Source organism: Drosophila suzukii, chromosome 2L (assembly GCF_043229965.1).
Source record: "Drosophila suzukii chromosome 2L, CBGP_Dsuzu_IsoJpt1.0, whole genome shotgun sequence".
NCBI lineage: Eukaryota > Metazoa > Arthropoda > Insecta > Diptera > Drosophilidae > Drosophila > Drosophila suzukii.
Window position 1 is genome coordinate 2,910,211 of NC_092080.1, and position 11,884 is coordinate 2,922,094.

Below are 11,884 nucleotides of genomic sequence, written 5' to 3' on the forward strand. Positions count from 1 at the left end.
GGCCGAGATGTGCGTCACATGAGTCGTATGAGTGATTTTTCGGGAATTCAAACTGAGTGGCGGGGGCTTCTACGAATCGCAGGGCATTAGTCATTGAACCAAATGCTGGCTCATTGTTTTCCCGAACTCTGTCTTCCCAACCTGGTTTCAGTCTGCCCACCTTCGCTCCACGGGCAGCCCACTTAGTGCCGACTACATTTGCATATGAGTTCATTTAGCAGTTTTAAGAACTAGCCTCCTTCCAGCAACCAAGCGGCCCAGCAACCCAGCAACCTCCTTCTGTTTAAGCCGGGAAACGTGTGCTAATTTACATGAGAAGAAAGATCGCATCGCTCCACATCCTCATCGACATCTCTGTTGCACCCAAAAACCCAAAAAAAATGGGAAAACAATATATATATAGAGGAGGCAGCGCTAGAAATTAAATCAAAAGCGCGATACGCCAACGTGGCCCACAGAGGCCAACCATACGGCATACGGCCCACTCCACGACGCAGATGATGATGATGATGATGGAGATCCCAGATCCCAGCACCCAGATCCCTCCTCCTGCGGCCGCCTCCTGGCGATGGCACAAGTGCAGATTGCCAGCATTAGATGAAATATTTATATCGTCTATATGAATTGAGCCTACGTCGCCGGTTAGCCCGGCAGTCAGGCAAAAGTTCATTTCGCGCAGCAGGATGCCAATGTCTTCGGATGGTCCAAAGGCATGCAGGGGAAAGGCCTTCTCGAGACCGAGATGCTCTATAAAATAGGCAAGAACTGTTCTGGTATTACAAATTTTGAAAAAAGACTCGAAATCAAAAAAATCCTATTCAAATATTGTTCACTCTTTAGAAGAGATATTATTTATGTTAGATACATTGATTGGCGTCTTATATCTAGCGAAAAATAAATATTCACTACTTTATATTTGTAATCACTTATTATTTAGGAATCATAACATTAAAATTATTCTTCATCAATTAAAATATTTTTTATTAATTTCGTCTTAAAAAATATTAGTTATATACTAGTTATGTATCCATTTCAAATCTAGTGAGTTCATTAAAGCACTTTCCCCAAGAGTAATTCCATAAAATTTCTGAAGATAACAAAATCAATGGAGGGCCGTCGTATACCCTGCAGACACAGATACCCTGGACCATGGATGTGGGGTACGAAAATATCAGGTAGCGGTAGCGCACACAAGTGTCCAGGCAAACGAGACGCGGAGATATGGCGACCATTTCGGCAGTCACGTTTTATTTAAATATATGCGCGTGCGGGCAGCTGCTCCTCTTTTTTGTAAGCTTTTTAGCCCAGGGTTTTGGGGTTTTCAGGAGGGGCGATAGCGAGTGGCGATGAGTTGTCTCTTGTCCATCCTGTTGGCTACTGTTTTACCAATTTTCCGATATGAAAAAGTGGCTCAAATGCAGTTCGCAGACCTTTTCCCCCTCGGGGCAAACTGGAATTGACAATTCCCTTGGCCAAAAGGTGGGAAATGGAAAACAGCCTATCGATAATCGCTGGTTGGGGGCGACAAGTGAGTGTGTGCGCTCAGAAAATTATGACTCAGGATCTTTAATTGCAATTCCAATTGCAATTGCATTTCGTGTACAGAAATTTGAAATTTCAATTACCCGAAGATCACGCGCAATCAGCAGTTGTTGCTGTCTAGGTCGTTTCTGGGATGATTAACCATTTTGGAGGCGACGAAGCTGAAGCTGAAGCTGCTCTTCCTGGTGGATCGCATCGCGTGATGGTGCTGCTGGGTTGCTGGGCTGCTGCTCCTGCTCTTGGCCACTTTATTCCAGCCACTCAGCAGCTGCCAAAAACCAAATTGCAATTGTTTCGCTGCTGAGTTAGGGATAGGGATGGACGGGTAGCCATGACTTTGCAGGGAGATTGAACCACGTATTGGAAAATGTTTCGAAATTTAAGGAGGATTTATCAAGCGTATATGTATAATAATATATGATATTAATATCAATCAAACAATATTGTTTGTGATATTTCCTCCAAATCGTAGTGCATTGCCGATTCGCTTTGACCCAGGATAAATTTGCCTACCTTTTCGTAGCATAGTTTATTTGCCAAGCCGCTTTTTGACACAGTAGTTAACCGGGCATAATAATAATGGGGCCTGGAAGAGGGCTAAAAACAGGTAGCCCTGATATTAATATCAATCAAACAATATTGTTTGTGATATTTCCTCCAAATCGTAGTGCATTGCCGATTCGCTTTGACCCAGGATAAATTTGCCTACCTTTTCGTAGCATAGTTTATTTGCCAAGCCGCTTTTTGACACAGTAGTTAACCGGGCATAATAATAATGGGGCCTGGAAGAGGGCTAAAAACAGGTAGCTTCCTGGGCTCTCTGCCACTCGGCAACTGCAGTCTCCCATTACATTTATTATTTATTAATAGCGTAATTTATTGTTTCATGGCATTCATGTGAACTTCATGAGCCACTGCACCACCTCGAGAGGAGCCAAGAGCCACCAGGAGCCACCGATCGCCACCTACCACCTCTCCCACCCACTCCCACTCCCACCACATCTTCTTATTGAATTAAACGACGACAAGCACGTTGGCCGGCAAACCACCAACCACCAACCACCGAGCCATCGATTGCCAAACGGGGCATTAGGTCGTCGCCAATTGTTGGACGAAAAATTGGCGCTACTTTGGCGCGTCGCTGCCTTCATCTAAGTCTACACTCAGAAAAACTTGTAGGATATTTTATACAGTTTTTTATTTAAGATATAAATATTTTTGTAAACTACAAGAAAAAATCGTTGAAAGATATTTATCAAAAACATATCGATCTATAAGATTTCTAATAAATAATATAATTTATTTTTTTTGAGTTTACGAAGTAAGTCCATTTGATGATTTTATCATTTATTTTGATGTCCTTGTAATTAGTTTGTCATCTGTAAATATTATTTTTAATTTCGGATATATGTAAGTATAGATCTTAACATAACAAAATGTATCTACAAGTAATCTATTTTAAATATATATAATTAAAACCATTTCTATCAAACTGATTTATTCCGACTGCAAAAGATTTTTTAATCGGATTCTTTGGTTTACAGTCCATTTTCCATCCACGTGTAATCCTGCTCCCAGGTCCCTCCGCCACCGCTCTTAAATTGCAGCAAAGATTCTTAAAGTTAATGGCCCTTCATAAATTTTGTTATGAAATATGTGCGCATTGGTTTAATATGCCAGGCCGGCGAAGAGAGGCTACCAAGGCAACGCCAACTAACCAAGTGGAACGCCAGTCGAAGTTGCGGCGGCGATGATGGTGTTCGGTTTTCCCTGGAGAAAAGTTCTCAGCACTCCACCGAGTGCCGGGGCATTTTCCTCATGCCGGCCAGGGAAACCTGGCAAGTGGCATGACAATAAAAATTTACGATTGCTTTTATGGATTTACGAGGTTTTTGTACTTGAGCTTCTGCCATTCGCCATTCGGCGCTCGTTGCCTTTTGCACGCGCTATAATTTGACGCTAATGAGTGTCAAAGTTGATAGTTTGATTTTGGCAAATGGCATAATTGGTCATGGCCAGCCGGCGGGCACGGTAAGCGGTGCTTTCTTCTGGAAGAGTTACGCCCACTCGGGGGAAGAATGCAGAATGCCTTCTGGAGGGAATGCCAATTAATCACAGAATGGCAGCAGTAAAGCCAGTGATTTAATGCATTCTTAATGGGCAGTAAAAATAATTAAAAATTCTGCTGCTTTCGGAAAAAGATATACCATTTTTCCTATCGTTGGTTTGTCCTGGATTCTTTTGGATATTTATTTCTGTTTCTATATTAAAGTTTAATAATATAGGCATAGCCTTCTTTTCTTTTTTTGGAAGGAGATTCACCATCTTGCTCATTGTCGGTATTTGTACGACTCTTCAAGATCATTTTCATAAAATTATCCTCAAATTCTGGTTAACTTATTACGAACAACTGTTAATAGGTATTAACATTTAGTTTATTTGTTGTTTTGATCCTTTATTTTGATAATGTCGCTGACCCAAAATGTGAATGCTTACACCAGCTTACAATGAAATCTAGATTTCTAAATATGTACTTTAAATCTTTATTGAATCTATAATTCACAATGTGTAAGTATCGGTTTAGCCATATACTGCCATTAAGAAACAAGATCATTATACGCCGCACTTCCTTGTAGCATTCCACATTACCCCTGCACAATGGGGATAATGTCCAGTTGATCTCCTGATATTCATTACCCCCGATTTGTTATCCCCATCTGGGCACGACACTTGCCCACATTCTATCCCCAATTAACCGAATCGCGGACCGCACTTTCCACCCAATCAAGAGCCTGGCGGAATGATCGCAATAAGCAGCTGCCGCCTATATCATCCCATCCGCAGTCGCTTTCACTCCGCGCCAAAGCTCGAAATCAATTTTATGACTTGGCCGAAAAGTGTTCTCCCCTGCTGAACTCTGGCCCGGCATAAAGCAAATTTTCACGCAAACCCCAAGCCATAAACCCCAAAACCGACAGGGGAAAATAAAAAAATAAAACCCCAGCAAGACCCATCCACCGACTGCATAATTTCACCGACTGCCGCTGGAATTGGTCGAGTGCCTGCCCATTGTCGACGCAACTTTCATTGAATTAAACCCTAAAAATATGAAGCTTATCACAAATCAAGAAGCATTGGAACTTCATCACCTACTTTGAATGCCGGCTACCGCAGACGCGGATCGCCAGTCCGATTTGGAGTCCGACTTCGGGGACTCGCAGATTCGGGACTTCAGGTTTGACCCACTTACCGATGGAGGCAACTAAAAATGCAATATACGAAAATATGTGCCGGGAAGAAGCCGCCAAAAACAATTTACCAATTTATGTTGAACTGCGTCGAGGCGATCTGATCCGATACCTTTTGTATCGTATCGTTTCGTATCGTTTCTCCAACTGGCAGGGCTCTTCGGTTTTCAGAAGAAGCTTACACACTCGTTGACTCCGGACTCCCCGACTGGCAAATCACTAAATTTATATGTTTTCTGATTCAAAATATTTATTGCCAAACCGCGCACAAATCCAGAGGAGTTGCCCCAAAAAGGGCACCAAAGTGTTTGGTTTTGCCTGGGCTCCTCGGTTCGTCGGTTCTTCGATTCAGGAAAGGAAGTCCCGAAGACGCTGCGCTCAAATTGCCTGAAAAATGGGAGGAGGACATTAAAATTCACCAAATGTATTTATTACGGCACCAAAACCACCGCAGCAAGCCAGAAAGTGATGCCCACATGAAGGACTGACTAAAGCACTTGACGAAAAATAAAGACTTAAGAAGATGTACTTTACAAAAGACAATTTCAGAGGTTTACTCATTTCTAAATGAATATTATAGGATTGATCTAAACTATATATTAATTGTTTTACATTTGAATTTAAGTATATAATTATGAATTTGATATGTACAGAACCATACTAAAAATGAAACTATTTAGAAAACTTATTCCAGATAATAAAATGAGTACACTTAAGTTCCTTAATAAATATATTGTCTTGATGAATCTAAAAATGTATCTTTATTTTTTGGCTTTTGCGATGTTAAAATATATTTTACTTTTTTGATAAAATGAATTAATTTAGTATTAAGTAACCCTTTTTGGAGTGTACTTTTGGCTCTGGGGCCTCTGGATCTTACACTTGGCTTGGCGGCATGTTTGCAGATTGATTTGATGCGCCTTCGAGGGACCCGAGACACTTGCCAGACCGGCCAAGAAAAGGAAGGAAAATGCTGAAATCAATTGTGTACCTGTGTGTATTTATGTGTGTTTGCGGAGAAGCATTTAGTGAGCAATCAAAGGAGTCGGGGGAACAGGCTATATCCACACTCCATACCACAGCCAGTATACTAGTCCTGTGCCTAGGCAGCAAAAATTTATTTCCACTGCCCCTGCAGCTGAATTATTTTATTTAAACCGACGAATTCAATTAGAGACAGTGACTTGGTTTTTGCGCCTCCAGTTGGATGGATGAGGATCAAGAGGCTGGGGAAGATCAGCGGATTCATTGAATTTGCGTTGGCGCTGAGGGCGAGTCCTATATAAAAAAGGTTCGGGTGCGGCTTCAACTTCTCCGCACGCAACTTTCTACAGGGGAAAAAATTAAGTAACCAGAAAGTACTATATACCTACATTTTTATTTATAAAGAAAAAGATTTATCTGATTTAAAATTTTATAAATTCGAATTTTCCTAACAGTCTGTGGTCTTAAATTCATTTAAAATCAAAAGTTATATCGAATCGTAAAGACTCTTATTTCTGTGTACAGGAAAACCACTCCTCCTTTCGAGACAAGTGGAACAGGATGACGCCTGGCTTTTTGTTTTGTTAGTTCCTTTAATTTGATTTAATTATATGCGCAAGTGATCGCTCCTCCGGTCTCCTCCGAAAATTTATCTGGGGGCGTGGAGCATTTCTTCGGCTGTGCCCAGTTTTTTTTGTGGGGCTGACACAATATTTCCACCTCCCGAAATGTGACGTATTTTGGGTTCGGTGCTCGCCTGAAAAATCACCGCTTTCGACTCTCATTGTGTGTGATGATCGTTTTGCTATTGTTGCCAGCTCCAAAGCTCTGATCTTCAGGAGTGGCTTGTTAAATTTCACTTGCATGTCGGGGCAGGCTGATCCCCACCTCCCATTTTCCCTCAACCAAACATCAAGGTGTTGGGCGTCGATTTATGCGCTTTTCACTTGTCCCGCGTTGGCGAGATTTTTAGCTCAGGAGGTGGAGCTCTAACTGGCGGAAAAAGTTCAAAATCTGGTGAGGGAAAGATCGAACTCGTTCGAGAAAAATTGCTGGGAAATATGCGGGCTCAGAAGTTTGATTTTGGGTTTGTTTTATAGCAAATATGGGTCGATTCAGTGGCCTGGGAAAGTACCTATATTAATCTTAAATAACTGAACAACTCATATAAATTACTAGGTTAAATGCGGACCTTGATGGTTTATATCAATAATACTGCACTCTAAGCATATAAATTATATACTTGTTCAATCAAACTTGATATATTATTGGCAGTCTAGACAAATGACCTGGGCTATTTGTCAGCAATTGAACACATCAAGCTGGGTGCAGTGAAAACTATGCCAATTAGATCTTATCGCCGGACATTTCCCAACCAGAAAAGCAACAAGCTCTTTTGACATTTCGCTGCCGTGGTGGAAGATCAACACGATTCCCAAAACAGCAGCCCGGAATGATTTATCACCGGCTCAGAGCAATCAACATACAAAACCATAACAGATCATGCACCAGCCGAAAAGAAACAAATCCACAAATACCAGAAAAGGCCACTCTTAACCACATAACCCTGTTTGTCTGTGCTTGAAACAAAATCTGAGAGCAGAAACAAGAAAAAAAGGCCAATCGCACAAACGACGACGACAGGTGATTAATTGTTTCAAACGCGTAGACGTTACTTAACGCTCCGTCAGTCGGCGGGTTTGGGGCTACAGGTTCAACCTCAAACTCCAGCTCGTAATGTCAAAATCTCCTCCGATTGTGAGCTACCCATATAAGGTCCATAGTCTGCGGATCGTGTGTGTGAGTGTGTACTTTTGCGGCCAAGTGTCGAGGCGAGTGCGAGAACAAAACAAGTTGCATGTCTCAATGAATGAATAGCCGAATAGTTTGAATCACCCAGGCACCTGAAATTCGAAACAAAACAAAAAGCCAAATGCTCGTAACTCGTGAGCAATGACAGCGGTTGAAGTCATGTTTCTGACAGTCCTAGAGAGGAGATCGTGTGGTTGGGATCGATTGCTTTAAAAGGTTAGCAATGGATTTATTTCAAAACTGACGGCAGTTATAAAAAATACTTTAAGGTATCCTGTTTTCTGTTCTAATATAAAAAATAAGGATACCATATTTAGAGATGATTCCTTGGATCTCTTTAATCTTAAATATTGGATCTACCTAAAATGAATTAATATTAAATACATTAATGTTGGAGATGATATAATAAGATATGATATACTTAAAATAGGTAATATAGAGATCTATTATTATAACCAAAAAGGGTGATTATGCAAAACTATAAGTTCTTAGTATGTAAGATTAACTAACTGATATGGTTATATCATGGTTTTCAAATCGAACTTCGTAAAAATTTTAGAAAAATCCCCAAGATCCTCTGAGGTATTCCCAATGTCACGCACCCATCTCTAGCCCTTCTGGGCCCCACTTTGGCGTGCGTCGTGGCTCACCCAAAAAGCCAAGAGGCGAACAACACAGAAAAAATAAATCTATATATACGTTCGAACTTGAGCTTTGTGCTGGTGTCTTATGTCTGATGTCTGGCCATATGATCCACTGATTGCTTGATTATTATTTTGATTAATTAGCCAAGATTTGGCTAGTTCAAACTGCACGGCCCACGCCCGGAGCTGAAATGTAGCCATTGTGTGGTGACTGCCTCTCAGGTTGATACTTGCCAAGACCTGGGTATTCTATGATTGATTGAAGTTTTCTTTGATAACAGCTTACAATTGAGAAATTATTTACATGAGCTATAATTAAACTTGTTTGTTGTTGCCTGTCATTTGGATTTGGATTGCTATTGGGACTCTACTCCGACTGATGTTGAGATTGAGACTGGGCCTGAGTCTGGTTTATTGAACCGCAGAGCAACTCAATTGAACCACATCGGCGGATTGTGTGGGTCTGTGGCCGCTGGCAAGTGATGTTACCTCTATATTTAATCAGGAAATTGCTTTAGGGCCTGCCAGATGCTGTGAGTTGATTAGCCCGGTCATATAGTGTGTTTAGTCAGTGAGTTTGCAAATGCGCAAATTGGAAATGAGGAAAGCCCGGCCCCGTGAAGATGGGTTGGGCTGGCAAGTGATATGCCCGAAATCGGCCTATATATCGATGGCAAATGCCATTACAACAATCCCCTTAATTTGGCAACACTTTCGGCGGAAATTGTGTCAACCGGTGCGCGACTCGACTCATCCTCTAACTCGGCACCCAGTCACGATCCATTAGAAAGCTGGCCAAATACTATATAATCTTAATGCGGGCACCCTGAACAAACAAATACAATACTACCAAAAAAAAAACGAAAAACCGATGGATGCGTGTCTCTGCCACTGATTTAATTCGGAAAGCGAATGAGACACGACTCTGGCCGAGCATTTGTCCAGCTTTAAGGCCTGATAGCCAAAGTTAAAGCCAAAGCCCGGCTCTTCACTTGCCATTCGAGGGGAACATGCAAAGTGACAGCGGCGACGACGGAGACAATTCCATATTTGGCCAAATTCAAATGCCATTAACACGTACGCCATTTGTCGGACTCTCAGAAGAGGATGAGCGCGAGGGGTGGGGTTGCACTCAGGGAAAAGTCTTTCAAATTGGTCCTTTACTTAAAAGCATTCAGAAACAAAATGGTTTGGTTAAAGTTATGTATATCAATATATCAATTTAAGTATAACTTAAAAAAAATGTTTCCAAGCTGACAAGCTAACATTTGCTGAGAGTTCTTAGGGAAAAGGCTTATATATTTGTCCTTAACATCAATGTATTTAGATATCAAAAGTTGTTATCCAAAATATTTATATCAACTATAAGTACTATAACAAAGCATAAAAAATTTTGTAAATATACATAAAAATTGATTTTAAAATTCATAATTATCATAAAAAAACCTTCTTTTCGCTCTATATTTCTTTGAATTACTTGATTTTTTATTTTTTTTAAAACAATTAAATTATGTTTTTCCAAGTGCTTTAACCTGGGGTTCATTTGTCCACCGTTTCCGCGTTGCCTTCGTGTCGAAAGCCGGCCAGCACGCATTTCCCCTCACTGCCAAAAAGCGTTCGACATTTAACACTTGTAAATTTCTTTCGCCGGCCGACTTGAACTTTTCTGGCGGCGTTTCGTGTTTGTTCCGAATGGAGCTGCGAGTCAGAGTCCTCCCGGTTTCGATTGGGGGATTGCATGGTAACCTGTCGTGATTCTTATTTTAATTTGCTTTGACTTGTGCGCCTTTTTCGGGAGGTTTCTCGCCGGCTCTCCGCATCGCCATTTGCCGACTTTCCTCGCCGACAGTTATTAGGCCTAAATGCAGAAGCGATGCGGCGATGTTCGGCTCATTAGCAGCGGGCCAAAAAGGTCCCTCCATTGGCAATTATCGTGAACCGTTTGCTGACGAACTTGGCCAAAAGGCACCAGAAACCGTTAAGAACATATTTATGGATTAATCTAACAAAATTACTGTACTTAGTGGAAGGATAATAAGCTTAACTTTGATTCATATTAATTTTATTCAATATGGCTTGAAAACGTTCAATCTTAACCGTTACCATTTAAAAGCCCAAAAATTACTTTAGCCTAAGCTTGTCCCGCCCAAAAATCGGGCCGAGAACATCTATCTGGGTTATAACTTAGCGCAAAGTTGGCCAAATCCGAGACATAAATTTCCAAACTTATCTATGCCGGCGGATCGTGAGCTTGTTGCGGTGTTTTGGGGGCTAGCAGCCCGTAGTTCGCAGTTCGCGGTTCGCGGCTCGGAGCTGACTACATCTGACAAGTGTTAATTGAATTCATGTCGCTGGTAATCATAATAATAATAACAATATCATGTTGTGCTCTCGGATCCCGATCCCGATCCCTCTCGACTCTGGAGCGCCCCGAGACATGCGCTTGCCGAGCTTTTGATGTCGGCTCTCGATGTCTTTCCATCCATTCCGTCCATTCTGTCTGCCCGGCATCGTTATAAATTACTCAATTAATGTCAGCGTTTATGTCAGAGCTCCGCCATATAGTCGAGCCGAACTGAACCGATCCGATCCTGGTCGGGGGACTGGAGTTTGGGGTCTGAAGCCTGGCCAGAAGATAGGCACATGCAGATAGTACACATAGATATGACATGATAATGGGGCATGTTTAGTGGCTGTCGTCGGTTTAATTAAAAACGGCTTTATGCATAAAACAAAAAGCGCCCAGACTGGCTGACAAGTTGCGCAACTTGACACTTTGCAGCGTCGCCGGAGCTGGAGTGGCTGATGGTCTTGGATGGGGCGCAAGACGGGCTGTTCCCGAGCCCTTTGCGGCAAGTTCGTTGCCTAAGTCTTTTGTTTCGCTCGTCGCCACTCGACACAAAAAACGTGCAAAATATGATTTTTTGGCTCGGTTTTAGACTTTTTTCCCTTCCATCTTAATTTTTTTGGCGGTGGATTTCGTTCGCAACTACTGCTGCTGAAAGCAAAATGTCAATTTTGTGACTGGATGGCTTTTGTCTCTTTTGACGCCCTCTCAATGGCGACGACGGCTGCGGGTCGAGCACCCACACCCACGCCCTCGCCTCCTCCTCGATTTTATTGCACATGGAATACTCTTTAAAAGTACCCTTTTTAAAAATATATATACATAAACTCTAGCTGTAAAAGATAAAGCAATACAAAATTGTAATTTAAGAGTTCCTTTAAAATTCTATCATGAATCATTTATTTTGAAAGGAAACTTCGAAATATAAAATAAAAATATTTAAATTAAGGATTAAAAAATGTGTCTATAGTTAAAATTCAAAAATTAAATTTTTCCAAATGGTATTAAAATATTATAGAATTTATTAAGAAATGAATGTTAAATTAATTAAAGGGAACTTTATAAATAGATCATATTGGCTTGCACAATTTTCAATGAAGAATAGTTATAATTGTATTTGATTAAAATTTAATTTCTAGTATTTTTAAAATTACCATTTTTTTCTTAAAGTTTATATGCATTCCAAGGAACTTTTTCGAATAGAGCATTACCACTTCACATGGCTGACATTCAAGTGCTCCACAGATACTGGAAACTAATACACGGCACGGGCATAATTAAATATTTTGCCTATCGCCTTTTGTGTG

General features: G+C 41.1%; 1 protein-coding gene across 1 annotated transcript; it reads right to left on the reverse strand.

The window, feature by feature from the left end:
- Positions 1–1,642: 1,642 nt before the first annotated feature.
- On the reverse strand, positions 1,643–10,028 carry LOC108004973 (uncharacterized). Its single transcript, XM_070996285.1, is given in 3 exon segments — positions 1,643–1,810; positions 9,763–9,930; positions 9,932–10,028. Coding segments are annotated over 3 exon segments (375 nt in total). The 5' UTR covers positions 9,971–10,028.
- Between the last annotated feature and the right edge of the window lie 1,856 nt (positions 10,029–11,884).